The 23,360-nt window shown below is 40.5% G+C and overlaps 1 protein-coding gene across 1 annotated transcript; it reads right to left on the reverse strand.

Moving 5' to 3' along the window:
- Positions 1-13,016: 13,016 nt before the first annotated feature.
- On the reverse strand, positions 13,017-18,144 carry plk2b (polo-like kinase 2b (Drosophila)). The gene is made up of 15 exons (XM_073064474.1): positions 17,899-18,144; positions 17,415-17,522; positions 17,140-17,256; positions 16,894-17,023; positions 16,698-16,785; positions 16,518-16,613; positions 16,085-16,283; positions 15,839-15,986; positions 15,246-15,346; positions 14,990-15,134; positions 14,741-14,821; positions 14,476-14,635; positions 14,261-14,390; positions 14,028-14,138; positions 13,017-13,765 (listed from the first exon to the last, which is right to left on the reverse strand). Exons 1-15 carry the CDS (start codon positions 18,085-18,087, stop codon positions 13,574-13,576), a joined length of 1,995 nt encoding a protein of 664 aa, XP_072920575.1. The 5' UTR covers positions 18,088-18,144; the 3' UTR covers positions 13,017-13,573.
- Between the last annotated feature and the right edge of the window lie 5,216 nt (positions 18,145-23,360).

Consider the following 23,360-nt stretch of genomic DNA (forward strand, 5'->3'; position numbering starts at 1 on the left):
CCTAATCCTTTTAGCCACAAGGGCCATATCTAACTCCCTCTTAAATATAGCCAATGAACTGGCCTCAACTGTTTCCTGTGGCAGAGAATTCCACAGATTCACCACTCTCTGTGTGAAGAAGTTTTTCCTCATCTCGGTCCTAAAAGGCTTCCCCTTTATCCTTAAACTGTGACCTCTCGTTCTGGACTTCCCCAACATCGGGAACAATCTTCCTGCATCTAGCCTGTCCAATCTCTTTAGTATTTTATGTTTCAATAAGATCCCCCCTCAATCTTCTAAATTCCAGCGAGTATAAGCCTAGTCTATTCAGTCTTTCTTCATATGAAAGTCCTGCCATCCCAGGAATCAATCTGCTGAACCTTCTTTGTACTTCCTCTATGGCAAGAATGTCTTTCCTCAGATTAGGGGACCAAAACTGCACACAATACTCCAGGTGCGGTCTCACCAAGGCCTTGTACAACTGCAGTAGAACCTCCCTGCTCCTGTACTCGAATCCTCTTGCTATGAATGCCAACATACCATTCGCCTTTTTCACCGCCTGCTGTACCTGCATGCCCACTTTCACTGACTGCTGTACAATGACACCCAGGTCTCGTTGCACCTCCCCTTTTCCTAATCGGCCACCATTCAGATAATAACGTATTTTCCTGTTCTTGCCACCAATGTGGATAACCTCACATTTATCCACATTAAATTGCATCTGCCATGAACTTGCCCACTCACCTAACCTATCCAAGTCACCTTGCATCCTCTTAGCATCCTCCTCACAGCTAACACTGCCGCCCAGCTTCGTGTCATCTGCAAACTTGGAGATGCTGCATTTAATTCCCTCGCCTAAATCATTAATATATATTGTAAACAACTGGAAAGGCCTGCCATTCTGAAAAGGTCCCGTTTATTCCCACTCTTTGCTTCCTGTCTGCCACCCAATTCTCTATCCACATCAATACCATACCCCCAATACTGTGTGCTTTAAGTATGCACACTAATCTCCTGTGTGGGATCTTGTCAAAAGCTTTTTGAAAATCCAAATATAACACATCCACTGGTTCTCCCCTATCCACTCTACCAGTTACATCCTCAAAAAATTCTATAATATTCGTCAGACATGATTTTCCTTTCCCAAATCCATGCTGACTTTGTCTGATGATTTCACCCCTTTCCAAATGTGCTGTTATCACATCTTTGATAACCGACTCTAGCATTGTCCCCACCATCGATGTCAGCCTAACCGGTCTATAATTCCCCGGTTTCTCTCTCCCTCATTTTTATAAAGTGGGGTTACATTAGCCACCCTCCAATCCTCAGGATCTAATCCAGAATCTAAAGAGTTTTGAAAAATTATCACTAATGCTTCCATTATTTCTTGGGCACTTAAGCACTCTGGGATGCAGACCGTCTGGCCCTGGGGATTTATCTGCTTTTAATCACTTCAACTTACCTAACACCACTTCCCTACTAACATGTATTTCCCTCAGTTCCTCTATCTCACTAGACCCTCAGTCCTCTACTATTTCCGGAAGATTATTTATGTCCTCCTACCTCCCTATGAAGGAAGAGAGAGAAGGAGAGAGAGAGAGAGAGAGAGAGAGAATACCGGAAGGAGAAATTGATATTCATGACATCAGGTTTGAATACAGGGCGTTGCTCCTTCACCCTGAGGGTGGTCTGATCTTGGCATCGCCATCGACTGCCATGCTCCACATTGATGACTTCCCAGTTTTATTTCAGCATCTGCAACATCTTAAATATCTGAGACTTGTTGACAACATATTGGCAATGGGAGGCACAATTTTCACTGGCAGCTCCTTCTCATACCATAAAGTTAAAAGAAAACAAGTCATTTACAGAGCACCCGTACCTCTACCAAGCCGAGAGTGTTAGGATCCTCAAGGAATAACTGTACAACTAATGTCTCAAGTTGTCTGCAGGATTAAAAAGTTTAAGGTGCCTTAAGCAATCATTAGTTGCAGCACAGATGCGTTCAAACTCCAGTATCATTTTGTCTCTCACAGAGAACCTGCTTGATTGCAAAGATATTTGAAGAGCTTGTAATGAAATTCAATGTGCTACCAACATGAAATGTACAACAGCTCTTTTATGGAGAAGAATAAACTGCTTCACTTTACGATAGCAATACAATTTTTTAATATCTAAAATAACCAGCCAAACAACTAGGTTATCATTATTAGAACTGATATAGAAATATTAACTTTCTAAAATTACTGATTCTAGTTCCAATTGGAATACAAATGGCTACATTCCCTATTTGTCTATTTATGTTGTGTAATGTTGTTTATCACAAAGAAAACAAGAAATCAGATGCTTGATGATAAGCGTTGTTGTGCCATGGAATGGGAAGGGGATGATGGGTGGAGCTGTAATTTTGGGAAGTTATTATCCATTTGAGCTGCTGAGGCACTTACATTGCCGCATACCGTATTAACATCAATTATCAGCAGATTTCTTTTGGGTAGCACTGGCTCCCTGAGGTCTGTGATTGTCTTGCAATTTTCAAAGGATAGTGATACTTGAGGTTGCATTTATGCACTTCTCTTTAGAGAAACATCCTGTTGAAATTGCATACAAGGCATACCAATGACATATTAATCCTGCTGTCTCAGGAATAGATACTTCAGTATGTTAAACAAATATGTTTAAAGTTTTTGAAGACAATCGAAAATATTTGCATAAGCTTTCGAATTTCCTGTCAGCATTTATTAATAATGCACACTAGTAAGGCCATAATTGGCATATAATGTACACCTTTGCTTCGTGTATTAGGAAGGATACAAAAATACTGATTGTGATAGAACACCTATTCACCAAGATATTACCATTACTGTGACAAAATTTCACAAGATGTCAAAAGTTAATGATTTGGAAATTATTTTGTAAATTTTTATTTTTATATAGTGAGAGATTTAAATGTGTAGAGAGGTACAGAGAGGGAAAAGAGAGATTAAGTAGAATGGGTATATTCTCTATTGAATTTAGAATAAGAGGTGATCTTGTTAAAAGGTATAAAATCCTTGTACCGCAGTGACAGAGCAGGCTCAAGGATGATGTTTCCCTGCCTGGGGTGTCCAAAACCAGGGACTCAAAATAAAGGTTGGGTCATTCAAGACATAGATGAGAATAAATTTCTTCCTGCAGAGAGTTTCTAATTCCCTCTCAAAAGAAGTATGGAGGCTTAATCATTGAGCATACTCAAAACAGTAATCAATCGATTTTTAGATACTAAGATAAATAAGGGTTATGTGGTTAGTTCAGGAAAGTGGCAAATAGAAAATAGGTTACTCAAGGTCTTCTTGAATGTCATGGGCAGCACAGGTGACCAAATAGCCCAGTCTTGGCTCTGTTATTATGATCTTGCATTCTTAAAAGATGAGTCACAACACCACACTGTGAAACACACATGAGAAATTTAGTTGGTCTTGGATCTAGTTCATGGTTGATGGTAACAGGGGAATGAACAGGGGAATTCAGGAGTTGAATGTGTGGATCAGGTTGTCAGGGCTGAGTTAAGCCCCAGTGGGCGTGGATTTGAAGTCCAATTTGGCTCTGGTTTGAGGAAGTATTTGGGATCTGAGAGAGGCAAGAGATTAAGTTCTTAAATTGAAATATGCAGCCAGGTTGAATCAAGATTCAGCTATTACAAAGATATGGTTCTGCATGTGTAGATGTTAACACGTACGGGTGAATGAAAATCACGAAGTGACACCCACAGTGTGGATTTCACAGAGAATTTGAAAGAAAAAATGTGAAGTTCATGATATACAAAGTCTCCAATTTTATCTGACGATGTATTTTTTCACAAAAATACAAGTGTGGCACAGTGCTACATAAAGGCATTGTTAGGCCAATATTTATTTTCACAATTGAAGCTGAGAAGTGATGCCCTAATAGAAAAGTACAAAGGCAAGCAGCTTCCACTGATGGTTAAAAAGCCAAATAAAGTAAAGAATCTCTAATCTTTACCCAGTGACTAGGTCAGGTGTGGAATACTCAGCAAGAAACTATAGATGAAGCGCAGTACTTAAATACTTTTTCCAAGGAATTAGTTTAGAGAGAGAACGCTGGATATTGCATGGGCCTTCTCATCCTGACTAGGACTAGTAGACTAATACAGATGAGATTGATTGAATAACTAGTTCTAGGTTGTAAAATGTTAAGTTTCCATATAATTTCTAATTTAAAGTTATTACATACAATCAACATGATGATAGTTTTGCAAGGCTGTGGCAGAGTTTATTGAAATTCTAACATTCAGTTTAAAAATTGGTGAAGAGAAACTCTCTAAGCATGGTTAGAATGGCTCACCACCATTCAGGGCCCCAAACATTCCTTCCATGCGAGGTGACACTTCATCTGTGAGTCTATTAGGGTCATCTACTGTATCCGGTGCACTGTGTATCTGTGTGGCCTCCCGTACATCGGTGAGACCTCTTCACTGAGCACCTACAATCCATCCGTCAAAAAAAGCGAGATCTCCCGGCGTCCACCCACTTTAATTCCACTTCCGACATGTCAGTCCACAGCCTCCTCTACTATTGTGATGAGGTTACATTCAGTTTGAAGGAGCAACACCTTATATTCCATCTGGATAGCCTCCAACCTGATGGCATGAAAATCAATTTCTCAAACTTCCAGTAATGCCCCCTTTCACCATTCCCCATTCCCTTTTCCCTCTCTCACCTTATCTCCTTACCTGCCCATCACCTCCCTCTGGAGCTTCCCCCCCCCCCCCCACTCCTTCTCTTTCTTCCATGGCCTTCTGTCCTCTTCTTCAGATTCCCCCTTCTCCAGGCCTGTATCTCTTCCACCAATCGACTTCCCAGCTCATTACTTCACCACTTCCTTAAATACAGCTGTTCATTTTACAACAAGCCACAGTGTAGGTGCATGGCTAATCAAAGGTTACTACAAACCTAAATAATGCAGACTCATCACAATTGGAAGTTTATTCTTTTTGTTGGAAGTATTTATTTATTTACTTGTTTATTGAGATACAGCACGGAGTAGGCCCTTCTGGCCCTTCGAGCCCAGCGATCCCCCAATTTGATTCTAGCCTAATCACAGGGCAATTTACAATGACCAATTAACCTACCAACCAGTAGATCTTTGCGTTGTCGGAGGAAACTGGAGCACCAAGAGGAAACCAATGCGACCAGAACTTACAAGCAGCACCGGGAATTGAACCCAGATCTCCTGTACTGTAAAGCGTTGTGCTAACCACTGCACTACCATGCCTGTCAATTTCTGACAAGTACAATCCAATTTATCAGATGTTTGGAAGACATTTTAAAACCCCCTGTGACAGCTGAAGTAACATTGCTCAATATCTTAAAACAAATACCACGATTCCAATTTAAGAAGTGTACAAATTCAGCTGTTTCATTTTTTTATCGTAAAACAAAATTCAGAAGATAATCAAGTTCATGTGAAGAAGGGACTGTCGGCTTACAATTCTGTACACTGTAATTGGCTTCGGATCTAGTAATTGTACATGAGTTAATTATTAAAAATCTTTAACAACTGAAATTTTCATCCATACAGACACATTCTAAGGCAATCACCTAGAATACATTAGCACCATTGTCAACTAAAGAACTACTTTGACAATGCTGCTATTGTTTTGCAATTGATTTGGCAATAGAAGTGATTGTTCAAAGTAAAAGTCAATCCAGTTTATTGTCATATGCACAAATACATGTGGATGGAGTCTATGTGTTCATCAATGTGTTTTTCTACTGACACAAGGCTGGGGGAGAGCTGGGATTGAGTACGCAGCCAGAGCACTCCCGATTTTCAACATTCGGTGTCCCATGTTTAAGACAATGGAAAAATAGTCACTCTATGCAGTATATATTGTTATTAGCAAGCTACAATGGTAATAGGTTAATTTTCTAACCACAGATCATTTTAAGGATCAGAAATTAATTTATTTGAAGCTTTTAATCACAATAATTTATAACTGACACACATTACAGCCAATTCAGTGACACCAGTAAATTACAACATTTGAAGGATTCCAGCTGTCCTGATAACTTTGTGAGCCAATATCTGGCATGAAACTGACTAAATCAAATCAAATTTCATCCCTGATCTGTGTTGAGCCAACACAATCTGTGGAATTTCTGTTACTTGAAGGTTTCTTTTTAATTCTGGGAAACTGCCAGTAGAGGCTGGAAAAATTGAGATAAACTCGAGAGAATAGGCTACAACTCAAGATTTTCTAGCTTTCTTCTAGAAATACAGTTCAATCAAAGCAGAGGTTAGGGTGAGGGAGGGCCCTGGAGGTACAAGGAAATGGCTGTGGAGTGTACGGTACATCTCGGTATCCAGCTCATCTGTAATGTCCAATAACCCTAAGCTGTCAAGAAAAGTTTCATGAATGGAACTTCATTAAAAGAAGCAATGAATAGCTAAGCGTTAGTCACAGATAAATCACTAACGAGTAATATAACGTCATAACAATGTTATATAATAATGCGACACTTAGATTCAAGACACTGGAGGTGAGCACAGTTTGAAACATCACAAGTTGAGTGTTTGCAGTTTCCTATTAAATGGTTTGCATGAGCAAGTTGTTATTCAGTGTATAATTTGTGCTAATGATGTTTCCAAACAAAAGATGAAGTGGAGATCTAATAAATGCAATGATTGTCTCCCAGTTTGATGAATACACTTCGGAGAGAAAATAGCCCAAAAAACAGGTAATTATTGATGTAATTTTGCAGTTAGCAGTAAGCATTAAAAAGGCATTTCCTCCTCACCTGCATTAATAAATCGTGGGAGTTTTTCTCTTATGAAATATTGTCACAGTCATGAAAACCATCATTATGAAGAGCTTATAAATATTTCACCTTCTTTGCTCCATTCATACTTTCACTGAGGGCTGTTTGTTTCTTACACTTCCAGTATATATTAGGCAACCAAATTCAGAACAAACGTTCAGTTTATATGTAAAATTGTGCAATAATTAAATAATGTTTGCTGGGGTTTCTTTGGAAGTTTTCTGAATAAGGCACTCATAGGTTTAGAGAGCAATGCCAGTATTTGTTCCCTATCTCTAGCCTCTTTTGGGAGCGTGAATGTGAAATGCTGAGATCCACAAAGTGATAATATTCCCACAGGGCTGTGGGGTTTTGATGTAGCATTGGTTAACTATCTGATTAACATTACCATCTTTCTGTGTTGGAATGGTCCAAGCCTTTGAGCATAAGGGGTAAAGTCTCCCTACTTACCTTTTCTTTTCTTTTGGCTAGCTTTCTAAGAGACTGTGAAGGTCATGGACTCAAAGAATGATACAGTCCAGGAATTGGCTCTCCATCCCTCTAAGCCCACTAAAAATCATTCAGCACCCATCTACTCCATTCCTCCTCTAATCTCAGTTTATCCCTCACCGTCCCCTCACTCCCAAGAACTCCCCCCGATCCTACAACTTACTTACATTTGAAGGGTAATTCATAGTGTCTGGTTAGTCTACCAACATGAGTTTGAGATCTGGGAGGAAACCAAATCATCCAGAGGAAACACATAGGGTCAGAGGGAGAATGTGCAGTATCTACACAGGGTGTCAGATGGTCCAGCCTCTTCTTGTAACGAAATACCTTGCACCTGTAATGATGTGACTGTTTCTGAACCAGTGGTTCAGTCATTCTATCAGATGGGCTGGTATAAAATAACTTTAAAGATAAAATTGGGCAGATACATAGACTGGAAAGGTTTAGAATGCTATGGGCCAAATGCTGACAAATGGGACTAGATTGGGTGGGGTATAATGGCTGGCATGGACCAGCTGGGCCAAAAGGCCTGCTTCCATGCTGAATGACTATAATTCATTGACTATATGACTATAACTGTATGAGTATAGTCTACGACTATGTGAACTTAGATTGTCTTTTGCACCAGTTGTGGTTTCCCTCCTGCATTCTGTCATGTGGACCATGCATTGCCTTTGGCTGTCCATCTTGTGGAGGCTCCAAACAACATCCCTTATACACAGACACCCTCAGAAGGCAATAGTCTTCAGAGGAAAGCTTTTGGTGTAAGTCTATGTATTTTTTAATGTTTGTCCTAAGTTTAATAGTCAAGGCTAGTGACTTTTACAAAAATATCACTTGTAAATTTGGAGCTTTTAGCTGGAGTTTTCCATCCCTAATGAGGAAGTAAACTAGTCTGAGAGGGGTACCCCTTGTAATTTTAATTAAGTAGCCTGTTAGTAAGGGAGTCCTTTCAGATGAGTTCAGTTGAAATCAGCTGCCTGGACTTGTGTTGTGTAACTTCTTAAAAAGTGAGGGGGAGAAAAAACATCATTCTTTGAAGTCAGTGGCCTTCAGAGAGTAAGCTTTGGTGAGTTAGTGGGTTTCAGTGATATTTGAACCTGAAGGTGTCTGCGTAATTCAACTCCGGTTTCTGATTCAATGCAATAATCTCCCTGTCAGATCAGTGGGTGGTGAGTCCTTTAACACTAATAGGTCAAGCACACCACTATAACCAGAGACCTGTAGAATTATAAATATCACAGACTCATTTGTTGCTTAATGCGTAATTAGTATCTAAAATCAGGTGGGCATATCTACTGTTTCTACTATTACAGTTTAGTAGACTTAACATTGTGGTAAGTAATACTTGCTATGGAATAAGGTCAGCAGTGTGGTCAGTATACTTCAAGTTTCAATTTTAATCGTCATTTGACCATACATGAATACGGCCAAATGAAACAGCTAGGGCCAGCAATCATACACAGCCAAAGGCACATGTAGCACATAGAAGAAAGCAAGCACATATAAGATTTCAGTAAAATACAGTCACACAAAATAAAGATCAAAAACCCTGAGCCATTGATGCTGCAGCAGCTGCTGTCGAACACAATATGTCTTGTCTTTTGCCAAATGAACATTGAAGGGGCAGCAGCAATCCCAGTGTGGACAACTCGCCATACCGTCCCCAGCATTCCAGTGGAGCATTGTGTTTAACTAAAGAGCTTAGTTTAAGAGAAGTTCATGCCAGAAACGCTCTGACCTATGGGATCCTGTTCCTGGCAAACGCATGTTTGGGAAGTGTGACCAGCTGGATAACCATTAATGAATTATCCTTTTCCAAATGGATAGAATAGTGCAGACTTATGGTCACCTTCTAGACCCACACAAGTAATTAGCCTAGACTTCTTAAAGTTTCCTATTCATTTGATGATCTCTTTCAGGAACTTTCAACATTGACTAAAGAAACCATATTTTACATTAATTAATTCTACAAGAAAAATCATCGATTAACTACTCTCAATATCAAACTAATGTTGATCTTCTATTCTGAAACAACACAGAACAGAGGTTCTTCACTTACATCCGTAACAGACAAGTTAATTGAATTGACTTTATTTCCTACATCTTTCACACAAGAGTAAAAATCTTTATGTTACATCTCTATCTAAATGTGCAATGTGCAACCAGTGATTTATAATAAATAGAACAGTCAATGTAACAAGGAACTATACTCAAATCACTGTGAGTTAATCAGTCTGATGACCTGGTGGAAGAACCTGTCCCAGAGACTGTTGGTCCTGGCTTTTATGTTGCAATAACATTTCCCGGATAGTAGCAGCTGGAATAGATTGTGGTTGGGGTGACTCGGGTCCCAGTGATCCCATGGGCCCTTTTTACACACCCATCTTTGTAAATGTCCTGAATCACGGGAAGTTCACAACTACAGATGCACTGGGCTGTCCGCACCACTCTCTGCAGAGTCCTGCGATTAAGGGAGGTACAGTTCCCAAACCAGGCAGTGATGCAGACAGTCAGGATGTTCTCAATTATGCCCCTGTAGAAAATTCTTAAGATGTGGGAGCCCATACCAAACTTTCTCAACCGTCTGAGGTGAAAGAGACGCTGTTGTGCCTTTTTCACCACACAGCTGGTGTGTTCAGACCATGTGAGGTCCTTGCTGATGTGGATGTCGAGGAACTTAAAACTATTCACCCTCTCAACCCCAGATTCATTGATGACAATGGGGCTTAACCTGTCTCCATTCCTCCTGTAATCCACAACCAGCTGCTTTGTTTTTGCCACATTGAGGGAGAGGTTGTTTTCTTGACACCACTGTGTCAGAGAGGTGACTTCTTTCCTGTAAGCTACCTTGTTATTGTTTGAGATTAGGCCAATTAATGTAGTGTCATCAGCAAATTTAATTAGAAGATTAGAGATCCCTGTGTTGAGAATCAGAGGGGTGGAGGTGAGGGAGCCCACTCTTGCCACCTGCCAATGATCTGATATTAAGTTGATCAGGCATAACCCTAAAAGTCCCCTGCACTACAAAAGCCTTGAGAATAGCTGCCAACATGCTTCAAATGAGGTCATATGTGTCTAATCTACTTAACTTTTCTGAAAAGTATTACAGGTAGAGTAAGTGGGTAAACCCTATGATTTATGCACAGAGACCTTTGGAAATCCCTGGGCAAAACACTGCGTTAAAAGATTTTCTACATGCTTAAAGCACTGGGAATAATGGAAAGATATAGGACAAATACAATCAAAGTGACCAGGGAATATTGTGGGGACCTTTTGCTTCTACTTTGAATTATAAACATTTTCTGTTGGGTTCCATACGGAATTTAAGTACACAGGCAATGCAAAGCTAACTGGCTTCAGTAATGATCAGGTTTGATGATGGAACCGAAGCACAAAGTAATATGGGAGCAGATAATATAACTGCTGACGGAAATCACTACAGAAAGAACATAGAAAAGCCAATTACACCAACCAATTTGTTGATATATTACCAGTTCTCCTTTGGCACATAACTTCTGCTCTCGATGTCTGTAATACAATCTTTTGATTGTTTATATATAGACAGACACTTAGTGGCCACTTTTAATAATGTGGTCAACTTATAATTCTTAATTCATGCACTGTACTTCTGCTGCAAAGAAACAAATTTCTCAACAAATAATTGAATGGCAGAGCAGACTCAATGGGCCGAATATCCTACTTCTGCTCCTATATCTTGTCAGTATTAATATACCTAATTGTGATTCTGAATCTGAAGAGCACAAGTCCCTGCCAACTTTTTCATCCATCTACATTAATATCACTTCCTCACATTAAGTCCATCCTTCTATACTTTGACTATTTGAGTACCTGTGTTGGCGCGTGGTTAAGGCGTTCGTCTGGTTATCTGAAGGTCGCTAGTTCGAGCCTTGGCTGAGGCTTGCTTGTGCGTCCTTGAGCAAAGCACTTAACCACACATTGCTCTGCGATAACACTGGTGCCAAGCTGCAAGGGTCCTAATGCCCTTCCCTTGGACAACAGAGGCCTACACATACACCTGTCTAAATCTTGTATCTGACACCACATCCTTCTCCGGCAGCAAATTACAGATAATCAAACACTCAGCTTTCCCTCATCTTAAACCCATCTCATTTTTTTGATACTACCACATGGAAAAAGATTCTGCCTATCAGCTTTATACTGCCCTCAAAACCAGTTCCATGACTAACTTTAATTGTAACAGGCCAAGTCATTAGTTAAGAAAATTTCTCTTGTACTAAGATGCTATCTCAGTCCATTTCAATCAGATCTATGTCTAAAGTCTTTTGCCTGATATTACTTTAATCTGCACTCTATATCCTTCCTTACCTCAAACCTTACACAAATTGTCCACTGCACTGAACTAGAATGGACTTTCTTTCTGATTTCTTGTAAACATTCTGCATGATTGTATTTCTTGTGAATGCCGCTTATATGATTTCATGTGCCTCTGATGCAGCCACAAGTTTTTTCCATTGGACTTGTGCACATGACAATAAGCTCATCTATGAAACTTGCTGGCCACTGATCAAATCTGTTTAATCCACTCCATTAAAGCCTATGATTTTCTTCTATCTCAGAGACTTTACCTCATGCTTTCTTGCAGTAAAAGCCTTTGAGGAATTGGTGAAAAAGGGTGCTTATTTTGTTAAAGTACCTTAAGACCCATTCTGGTGGCGAATCTTTGGCATGCTTCATTTATCACTTTATTGCAGATGCAAGTGCAGCTATTTGCAATGCCATTCAAGTTTATGTAATGGAAATCCTTCAAATATGTTTAATCACTTAACTTGCCAAACCCCACTCTCCGAAGCCTGCTGCATTCAAACAATTATGTTTCACAGCCTCACATTTTTTAAAAAGTCAAAACTACACTAACCATACAGCTGACTTTAACCAAAGTTAATGGAAAAAATTCCATTAGCAACAGGCTCCCTAATTAAAATTACAATGGGTGCCCTCACGTTGGTTTCCTTTATCAGAAATGGCGAGCTCCACTAGGGAGGCAGCTGCTTAACAGTTGAGAACTTTAGTCTTAGGCTCTAGGATAAATTATTGTACATTCTCAGCTTAGTCTGATGTTCCTAATGACCACAGCACACAAGCAGAAAGCGAATAGCACAGAAAACTAGAGGGGAATATTACACTTGAGAATTAGTTCAGCTAATTGCAACTGAGCATTTAGGACACCATGTTTCTATGCAGGAAATTGTGCAAACAGTATCTGAAAAACCTAGCAAAGTGCTGTTTTTGTAGGTGGGCACAACAAGATACTGATTCAATTTTCAAAACTAATATTGTGCTAACAAACCAACAATGCCCATGTCAGGAATTGATTGATTACAAAGATGATTAGTTTTGTTCATCTGGGAAATTCTTTGCCATGCAACAGGATTATATTGCCAACAGTATTGATTATTCAAGATTAACAAAGTGATGAGCAAATGGAGATAAAGGCAACTGAAAGCACTGTGCAGCAACTGCCTTGGAAGCTTGATGCTCAACACTGCATTTTTACACAAGTTAAAACGTTGCCCATCGTTCACTGAAAGTTTTAGAACAGGAGTTCATTCAACGAGTTATCTGGTGAAAATCCCTTTTCATAATCCCATAGTCAGTTCAAGGCACATGTAAAACAATGCAAGCTACTTATAAATAATCTTAAGCGCAAAAATAGAGCTCAAAAACAGACAATTTCATTCACAATGAATTTAAGAACCTTTATTCATAGTTATCATATCTTGCTCAGCATGTCAACATTTCAGAAGTGTGAATGAGTGATACTTCAATAAATAATAAATATTCAGTGCAGAATAAATTATGGAATGAATTGTCCAGCCACAAGATGTGGTACAACAAGTGTTTGGATTTTCGGTTCTCTTCCAAGCACTCAAGTCTTTACTCAACAGCACAAGCTGTGGTTAAAAAAGGTCTCTTTACAACTTGCAAATCCCAATTACTTTAATACTTTCTCAGCCTCGCTTGCCACACTTTCCTCTTGCTCCAAGTCTCAACTCATGACCTTGCTCTGCTGCAACACTGCATTGTGCTCAATGCAAAAATACTGAAGTTCCTCGGGCCGCTGCCACGTTTCATGTAGACATCCATTAAAATGTCAGTCTAATGAAGCAGGATTGCAAAATGCTCCTGTCTGGTACCAGCCCAGTACGCCAAAATTCAGGTCCCTCGTACCATCTGGCAGGCGGTCAGCATGAGGCTCTTCCAGACTGAAGGAAGGCATCGCCAGGTTGCCCAGTTCAAGCTTAATTAAATCTTTGTTGCACCATATTCAATGCATATTCCATTCTGGTACGAAGTTCTTGTGAACATCCAGACAACAGCAGTGTTGATAGCTTGAATGTAGCAGAAACTCTATCTTCATTGATGTAAGTAAGTAGGTATTCCTCATTGTGATTGCAGATAATAATTTTTGTATGATCGTGATAAAAATTCACCTGCAATAAAATACAACTGTCACTCATGGTAATTTTTCATAACCATCTTTAATTCATAACAGCAGTACAAATTATCAAAATCGTTGTGCCTTTCCAAGTTTAATCTATAAATTTTGGAGAGATTTTTCTACAAATTGCAATATTAGCCAATGAGCCTTTGGTTGACAAACACATTTGCCTCCAATTTCTTTATAGATAGGGAAATTCAACTGCGCAGGGCATTCTACATTTAGCTAAAGAGAATAAAATATCTGGTTCTTACCTGGAATGTGCCATCACTAAAGAGCATCATTAGTGCACGGTCTGACTTCAGCCACTGAAGGAGACACAATCTAGATTTCTGGGCATCCACAGAACTCGGCAGATCACCACCCTAAGTAGAAAAATCAGAGGTTATTTGTTTAAAGGGTCACTGCCAAAATAAGAGTATGAGACAGCAAGCAAAATGGTATTTGCAGCTTTCGAAGTACAAAATGAATCTGTTAAGGTTCTTACCTCCATTAGATTTTCCTCCATGTAGTGTGCAAAATATTTCAGAATAGTCATCTGACCAACAAATTTCTCAGGGATATCAACTGTTGAGAAGACAGAACATTGGCCCAGCTCTGCATAGTAATGGATTGTTCTGTGGGAAGACATGCTATAGGTTAATAACTCAGTTTTCCAAACCAGTTGCATACCAAACATAATCAAATCATTAGACAACTTACTTTTTATCTGCCAACAAGCTCATGTGGGTTCCATTATTGAAGAGGACGCCAACTGTGCGATCAGACAACTGATACCCAAAGCCATACTTATTAGAATAATCCACCCATTTGGTGACCCATTGGAAGGAGAAGCTCAACTGCTCTTTTGGAAAGTTGTCTCCTGAGAAATAAATCAGATGCTTAGTAAAGTGTTAAGGCCAGCAAAATGTGAATTGCTCAAACTTTCAACACCACAATGGGGTTAACAGATTGCAGTAGGGCTCACCTTCTGGCATATTTTCCAAGCAGCCCTTTAATACTCTTGCAACTGTGTCAGCCACACTCCCCATAGTACTGTCTTCGAGTGCTGAAATATAAACAGGATATTATAGCAATTTGCAGAAATGATACAAGTAAAATTAGTTGATAGGTTAGCATATTCATAGAAGTGATGAATTATTGTATTGAATTGTTCAGATTTATATTTAAAAGAGGGTTTCATTAAGACTTTAGTTCATTCCCATCTTGTACTTACATTCACTGCTGCTGCTGCAGCTTCCCAATGTTCCTCTTACTATCATCCTTATTGAATCACTGACTTGCTGCTCACTATCCTTCACTGGCATGGGGCTCTCAGGTTTAATGTGGATAACTGGGGGCTTGCCAGTCAGTTTTGACTCCTGACAGAAAAAAAAAGGCATATTTCAGTACAGTCCTAGATCTCAGGGATACTTGGCAAAGTTCAATGTAAAGTTTACACAGTATTGTTAAACATTTATAAATAAACCTACCTCATCTGACCGACTTCTGTTCAGTTGCTTGCTTAAGGACATCTTCTTTAAGTCATTCTTCAGCTTGTAAATATCATCCACGTCATCTTTTCCCAGTTTGTCTATTTTTTTTAAAAAGAAAAAGCATTTATTGAGCCAGGTTAAAATTTAACTTCTTCGTAATTACTCAAATACTTCCTAACCTTGGGTGGAGATTATACACAGGCATCCGTTAGTCTCGAGAGACCATGGATTTGCGCCTTGGAGTTTCTAGGGCGCAGGCCTGGGCAGGGTGGTATGGGAGACTGGCAGTTGCCCAGCATGCATGTCTCCCCTCTCCATGCCACTGATGTTGTCCAAGGGAAGGGCAAGGGCCAATACAGCTTGGCACTGGTGTCGTCACAGAGCAATGTGTGGTTAAGTGCCTTGCTCAAGGACACAACACGCTGCCTTAGCTGAGCTTGAACTAGTGACCTTCAGATCACTAGACCAACACCTTAACCACTTGGCCATGCGCCAACACAGGTGGCGATTAACAGAAAAATAGTAGTCATCCCTATAACATTTTAGCCAATTTACAACTAATTAGTAATATTTAGTAACAATGCACTTACTGTGATTATCCAAGAACTTGGCTTTATCCTTCTTCCCACCAAACAGGGCTGCGGCTGCCTTCTTGAAAAAGTTCTTGGCAGGACTGGACAGGTGAAAGTCTGGCGCATAATGACAGCAGGATTCTGACAGTCTCTCAGGTGTAAACCCCTGCAGTACAAGGTCAACGTTTAGATTTGCGGTTGTTTTTCATTGGGTTACAGAAAAGCAAAAATACGATTTAAACCAAGAATCTGTGCATCACCAACCTGAGTAAGGAAATCATAATGCAATATGTCATCAAGACTGGGTCGATCTTCTGGATTTTTTGCTAGCATACTGGCTATCAACTGTCTCGCAGATATCGACAATGATGACGGCATTGTGTATCTAGCTTCCTTAATACACCTGTAAGTTTCTTTTAGGTTGGTTGTTTCAAATGGGGGTCGCCCCAACAGCATTGTATACCTGCAAAGAACACAATTCAACCATCAGTGCCTTTCTTGGGAATGGCAAAAAAAAAACCCTGACATGATACAAATAAAAACTTTCACAATGCATCTTCAAACTTTCTGGAGCAGAAAGTCATTTAAGTAGCACATGTGACTGAGCATACAAGCTGACTTGCATGAGGCGGGCAACTCATTTAATACACAAAAAAAAAACAATTTCAAATGCCAGACATTCAGGTGGGATACTTACATCACACAGCCCAATGCCCAAATATCAGATTCACAGCCATGTCCTTGTTTGTTGAGAACTTCAGGAGACAAGTAATTTGGTGTGCCACAGATGGTTCTACAGAATAAAATGCTGGAGGTTATTACTGGTGTTTTGCCACATTGTAGCCATTAAAATGTAAGCTGCAGCCTAATCCTTTACCTGCTTCTCTGCTCCACAGGTTCCAGCTTTGCTGCTAACCCAAAATCTCCTATTTTCAGTTCCATGGACTCATTAATGAAAAAGTTACCTGCAATTTAAAAAAAACATTAAAATTAGTTTTTCCCAATTAATAATTAATTCTTCCTCCACAATTTATCTCCACCCATGTAAGAAACATGCTGAATAAAAAACATACCTAGCTTGAGGTCTCTGTGTAGAATCCCTTGTTCATGTAGACACTTCAGCCCTGAGACTATCTGTCGGAGGTAGTATCGCACTTCTGGCTCTGTCAGCGCTTTCCGAGCCTTCAGCACGTGAGCCATCGACTAGACGTTTAAAAAAAAAGAGGTAAAATTAATTATCCGCTTCCTTTAAACAAAACACGTAGAAATTGCTCGTTTTTTTTGGGGGGGGGAAAGAGAGAGAAAGAGCAAATGCTTACTCTTCGGCTGCAGTGTTCCAATAGGATGTAAATGTTTTCTTTATCTTCAAAGTGGTGGTAAAAGTGAACGATATGCTTGTGGTGAAGCGTTCGGTGCAGCTCAATTTCTCGATCAATCTGAGTTTTGAAAAAGAATGAAAATCAGAAACAGGCATTTGCTGAAAAAAAAATACGATCTGTGCAACTGAAGAAGCCTGTGCCTTCAGCGTGCAAGGATCTACAATGGAATAAAGCGGCTGAAGCGCTCATTTTGACTTATGCATAAAGCCACCCACCTTTTCTCTCTGATGGGGTTTGGCTACTCTAGTGTGTGGGATGATTTTTGCAGCATAGACGATGTTCGTGGTCAGGTCTGTCATCTCGTAGCACTTGGCAAAACCTCCCTGAACAAGAAAACAATTTACATTATGTTCAAGCTAGAAAATCGTAACTTTCAAGTACAGTATTGTCTTTTAATTTAAAAAAAAACAGGCTGGGCTATTCGAAATTAATGACTACGGGCTCATTTACAACATTGGAAATTATGCAGGTAATTAAAGTCAACAATTCTACGAAAGGGAATAGATCTACACCTGCTGAGATTTTGTTACAGCTTCTTATTCTACGGAGACGACGTGATCCAGATTCAACTGCTTTTACACGTTTCAAACTTTGTAAGGATGCATTCGCCGTCGGAACCAGATGTTGTAACACAGGTGCAAAGCCCGCGCGTCTGCCGCCGCTCTCTTTCATTCGCTCCAAATGCAGATTTGTATTTACCTTTCCCAGCACTTTGCCTCTACAGTAACATCTGCCAGTAGCAGGATCAGTTATAATCCGGGACAACTCCGTACTGGTGCATGTCAAATCTTCCTGCCTTTTGTTGAAGCAGTGATCTGTGGATCTGCCGAGTGGCTGGTCGCACATCTTTGTGTTTTGCTGGTAAGTGATAGTCCTCAGTAAGTCCATTGCTCCGATTCACAGACAACCCCTCTGCTCGACTCAGACTGAACTGAAACGCACTGCCACACTGACTTTTATACTTTCATCCTTCCGCGACGTCACGATGCTTCGCCGAGCTGTCCTGTCGATTGGTAGACGAAAACGTCAATCATTTCACGGCGCCCACGCTGCGGGTTACTCCGAAACGTGAATGGATCAAATGAGGGAAATTATCAACATTCATAGCAAACAATTACTTTAAAGTTAAGTTTTACAAACGCGAGCACTTTAGATCACTGCATATTAAACGCATCTATAGCCAATTAATTTGCTTGTAACCGTTTTTATTGTGATACTGCTATGCAAATATGTCATACATTTGTAATTAAAAACGTGGAGCTGTTGCATTTTCCACGAAAAACTGTCTGTGGTGAAAAAAAACTCATTGCATATATATTCATATATCATCTTAGGCAGTTAACGTTTCTCTTTATTTATCTTTTGCTTGAGCTATTTTCCAGTATTTAGGCGTATATTTTTTGCATTGTTAATCAAAGATTCATATAAAATATCAGTTATTTTATCTTCTGATAATCTTCCATTCCATAAATCCATCTGTTAAAATTGTTCTTTGGGGGCGGTATATTTTTCCGTGGCCGTTTATTAGACAATAAATTACGATCACGCTTTAAAACAATGCAGTTTGAGATACAAAGCATCTCCAGAGTAACTGAATTTGCAACGTGTGCACGTTTGAAAACAAATGAGTGTCGAGTACAAACCACGCATGTTTCCATAACCGCTTATTTTGTAGTGAAATATTGTGCGCATGTTTAAAAACGGATGCCAAATAGACTGCGGTTTTACAAAATAAAAACAATTAGAGCCTAAATAATTTATTGGTTTTCCTATGAATCCATTCATTACCAACTAGATCGATGCATTGCGCTTTTGCAGGTTATGCTGACTTTCCGTGTCTTCGTGTTGTCCAATTATTACATTAGCCTTTGGTAAAACCTCTATAAAGGGAGAGAGAAAGCAAAATCCAGCAGAGGTCATTAAAATCACTGTTGGACTAAATATGTACAACAATGTTTTGTTGAGTTTTGTATAAGGTATGCATGTTAAAATTAGAAAGAAATGATAAGGTTTGTGAATATCAGTTTCACACTTTGTGGCAGTACTGCAGTTATAATTTTTTCACCAGCGTAGCAGCGAAATTGCGTCTGCTGCACATTGCATAGAAACAGCGTGGTTGACTGAGTGCCACCAGACAACTAACGGCAGGTGGAGGAAAACACTGCCCGGCCCCGCTAATCGAAGCTATTGTGGAGAGCGACACCCGTTGACCCGTCCCAGAAGCACAGCCGCTGGCTGCATTTCGTCAGGTCAATGCGCACTTCGGTCAACCCCAAGAGTAAATGACAAACTGAACCATGTAATGCAGTCACCATCATAAACGTGGAAAGCGGCAGGGTGTCTTGAATAAAACTCTCGACCCCCGAATAGTCTCTGAACTAGTGTCTGTTTTAAGGCACTGATTTAGATTCCTACAGCGGTTTGGGACGAACCGAGAAAGAACAAATTGCACACCCCAAACACGGATCCTCCTGCAAGGTCCTAGGCTCCAACGGCACAGGGTAACGGGGCCGCCTCACAGCTGCAAGACCCGGACTGAAAGGTGTTCTGTGTGGAATTTACATGTTCTCCTTGCATTATCACGTGGGTCACCCCCCCCCCCCCCCCCATTGAACGAGCTAATGTAAATTGTAGATAATTGGTAGAAGAATCAAAGAGGGGGTGATGAGGGGAATGTGATAGAGAATGACCTTAAAGCGAATAAGACAACGGAGGAATTGGGAATAATTTGCTAGGAATCAACAAAGTAGATGAAACCCCGGCAGTGTATTAACAGGCGCCTAGCTCAGTGGAAGAGCTCCATCTAGTGAGAATATTAAGAACTAACGCACCTCGGCCCCAGTGACTTGAGTTGATTTTGCTCTTCAATTCTGTATGCATGGGGTTGTATTTAATCCCCGTGGCCTGCGAGTTTCCCTAGTTACCGCCCGTTTTCCAGGTTAATTATCGATTGTACATAGAACAGTAAAGCACAGGAACAGGCCCTCGACCCACAATGTTGTGCCAAATCTGTTAACAAAAAAAAACCTGAATTCCTCCTACCTACATAATGGCCATATCTTTCAATCATCCTCATATTCATAGGCCTATCTGAACGTCTTTTAAAAGCCTTGAATTTATTTGCCCATACTAGGCAGCACATTCCTGGCATCTACCACTCTGAGTAAAAAACTTACCCTTCACACCCCCTTTGAACCTATCCCCCTGTCACCTTCAACACATGCCCTCTGGGATTATACATTGAAGTTACTCTTGGAGTAGGCCAGCAGTGGAAGAGTCAGAGAGGAGTTAATGGGCATCTGAGAGAAAATAGGTTACAACAAATTATAGACAATAGGCGTAGGTGGGGAATCAGATTAATCTAAGAGCTGCTATAGATTCTGTGGGCTGAATAGCCTCCTACATCTCATGTTCTCAATGTTTATGGCTTATTTATTTATTATTATTATTTTTCTTTTGTATTTGCACAGTTTGTTGTCTTTTGCTCATTGGTTGTTTGTCCTGTTGAGTGGGATAAGCTTCCACTACCTATAAAGTGCTCCAAAAGACATGCAACTCTAACAGCCTCTGACAACCAAGTTCTACACTTGGCCTTCACGTCTGGCTTAGCTACTAGGCCCGGCAGAACTGTTTCTACTGATGAGAGAAGGGGCAAAGGCGGACCACTGGTGTCTCAAAACCAGTTTCTTTGGGCAGGTGGGGCTCGTCAGCCTTGGACGTCAGTCCGCCTAGGAGAAGGAAAACTCTGATTTTGAACCTCCGCTGCCTTGCGGCCATACCCACCCATGGGAAAGGCTTTGGGAGTAAACCCCGAGGAAGAAATCCAGAGCCAGGGTCCCTAAGGCAGTTTGATGTTGTTTACAACTTCACTCTGACACCCTCTGCGATGACACTGGTGTCAAGCTGTATTGGTGTTTGCCCTAATCTTCAAATCTTCCCACCCAGGCTTGCACCCAACAGAGGACACAGTCCACCAGAGGCACAAACCCATGATCCCCGGGATTGATGGCTGCCTACTACTATATAAGATCAGAAGACCATCAGATATAGAAACAGAATTAGGCAATTTGGATTAAGGCAGAGATTGATAGATTCCACAAATGGATCGTGGCTGATCCATTTCCCTCTCAGACCCAGTATCCTGCCTTCATGCCCTACTAATGAGGGATCTATCAATCTCTGCCTTGAATATACCCAGTGACTTGGGTTCCACTGCGGCAACAAACTTCACAGATTCACCACTCTCTGGCTAAAGAAGTTCCTCCTCATTTCCATTCTAAATGGATGTCCCTCTATTCTAAGGCTGCTCCCTTTGGTCCTAGACTCACCCACCAAACCAAACATCCTCTCTACATCTATTAGGCCTTTCAAGATTCAATAGATTTCAATGAGATCCCCATCATTTGTCTGAATTCCAAGAGACCCAGAGCCATCAAATGCTCCTCATGTGATGAGTATTTCAATCCCAGAATCATTTCTGTGAAGCTCCTTAAAACCTTCTCCATTGTCAGCACATTCTTTCTTAGAAAAGGGGCCCAAAACTGTTCACAATACTCCAAGCCAAGTGAGGCCTCATCAGTATCTTACAAAGCTTTAACATTACATACTTGTTTTTATATTCTAGTCCTCTTAGATGAAAGCTAGCATTGCATTTGTCTTCCTCACCACTGACTAATGCTGTAAATGAACCTTTAGGGGACCCTGCACAAGAACTCCCAGGTCTCTTTGTACCTCAGATTTTTGAACTTTCTCTCCTTATAGAAAATATTTGATACTTTTATTTCTTCTACCCAAGTGCACGATCCTACAGTTCTTGACACTGTATTCCATCTGACACTTCTTTACCCATTCTCCTAACCTGCTTACGCCCTTCTGTAGCCTCCCTGCTTCCTCAGCACTACCTGTCCCTCCACCTATCTTTGTATCATCTACAAACTTGGCCACAAAGCCACCAATTCCATATGAAAAATCATTAACATATAACATAAAAAGAAGCGGTCCCAAAACAGACCATTAGTCACCGACAGCCAACCAGAGAAGGCTCCCTTTATTCCAACTCTTTGCCTCCTGCGAACCAGCCAATGTGCTATCCATGCCAGTATCCTTCCTGTTATACCATGAGCTCTTAATTTGTTCGGCACCCTCATCTGTAGCATGTGTCAAAGGCCTGAAAATCCAAGTACTTAACATCTACTGATTCTCCTTTGTCTATCCTGCTTGTTATTTCTTTGAAGAATTCCAACAGGTTCGTTGGGCAAGATTTTCCTTATGGAAACCTTGCTGACTTCCGCCTATTTTATCACGTGCCTCCAAGTACTCAAAAACCACATCCATTACAATTGACTTCAACCACTGAGGCCAGACTAACTGGCCTATGATTTATATATGTACTTTAATAATAAATTTATTTTCAACTTTAAACTTCTGTGACACAAAGAAACATGGAACTAAGTCAGACACACTTAAACTAATTAGATCTCTAGGACCAAGAGGCTGCACACACAGGCCACGTTTGAATGACCCAAGGTTCACTACTGAGTACCCAAGTTCAAATGGTATCAGATGCTCCAGGTCAAACCTGGAGAGGCTTGTATAGCTGCCAGTAAGGAAAGAGAGGGATGAGGCAGGAGATCTAGGTACTAATTAGTGGCAAATGCAAAGTGATCTTGAGCTGGAAATAATTTCATATTTCAAGGGGTAAATGAACAGCCGTATAGGTATATGAAGGCCAAGATACAAAAGTGCTCATGACCTAAACAGCATATGTTGGGTGGAAGGAAATCCAGCATTTTGGTGATAGCAAAGATTGGAGTGGTTTCTTTAGCACAGTCAGGATCAGTGCTGGCTCTAGGATCCGAGCACCCGAGAGCTAACAGAGATGAAGTCAGCATAGATGTGAAAAGCAGTCAGCTCCCACAGGTGGATGCATTTGAAAGATATCAACGTATCCTCTGATTTTGCCCTTGTCTCCATCCTGCAGCACAGTCTCCACTACAGTCTTGGCAACAGCCTCATTCCCAGCCCCAGCGAGAGTCTGAGTCAGCCTCAAGCCAATTCAAGCTATTTTTTTCTTCATCAAAAACACTGACATCACAGAGGTCTTCATGTTGGCTGGATTCAGCACAATTTATACTTTTAACCTGCCCAGGCAGTTCTGAAGG

The sequence above is a fragment of the Hemitrygon akajei genome, chromosome 13 (genome assembly GCF_048418815.1).
Source record: "Hemitrygon akajei chromosome 13, sHemAka1.3, whole genome shotgun sequence".
Classification (NCBI taxonomy): Eukaryota; Metazoa; Chordata; class Chondrichthyes; order Myliobatiformes; family Dasyatidae; genus Hemitrygon; species Hemitrygon akajei.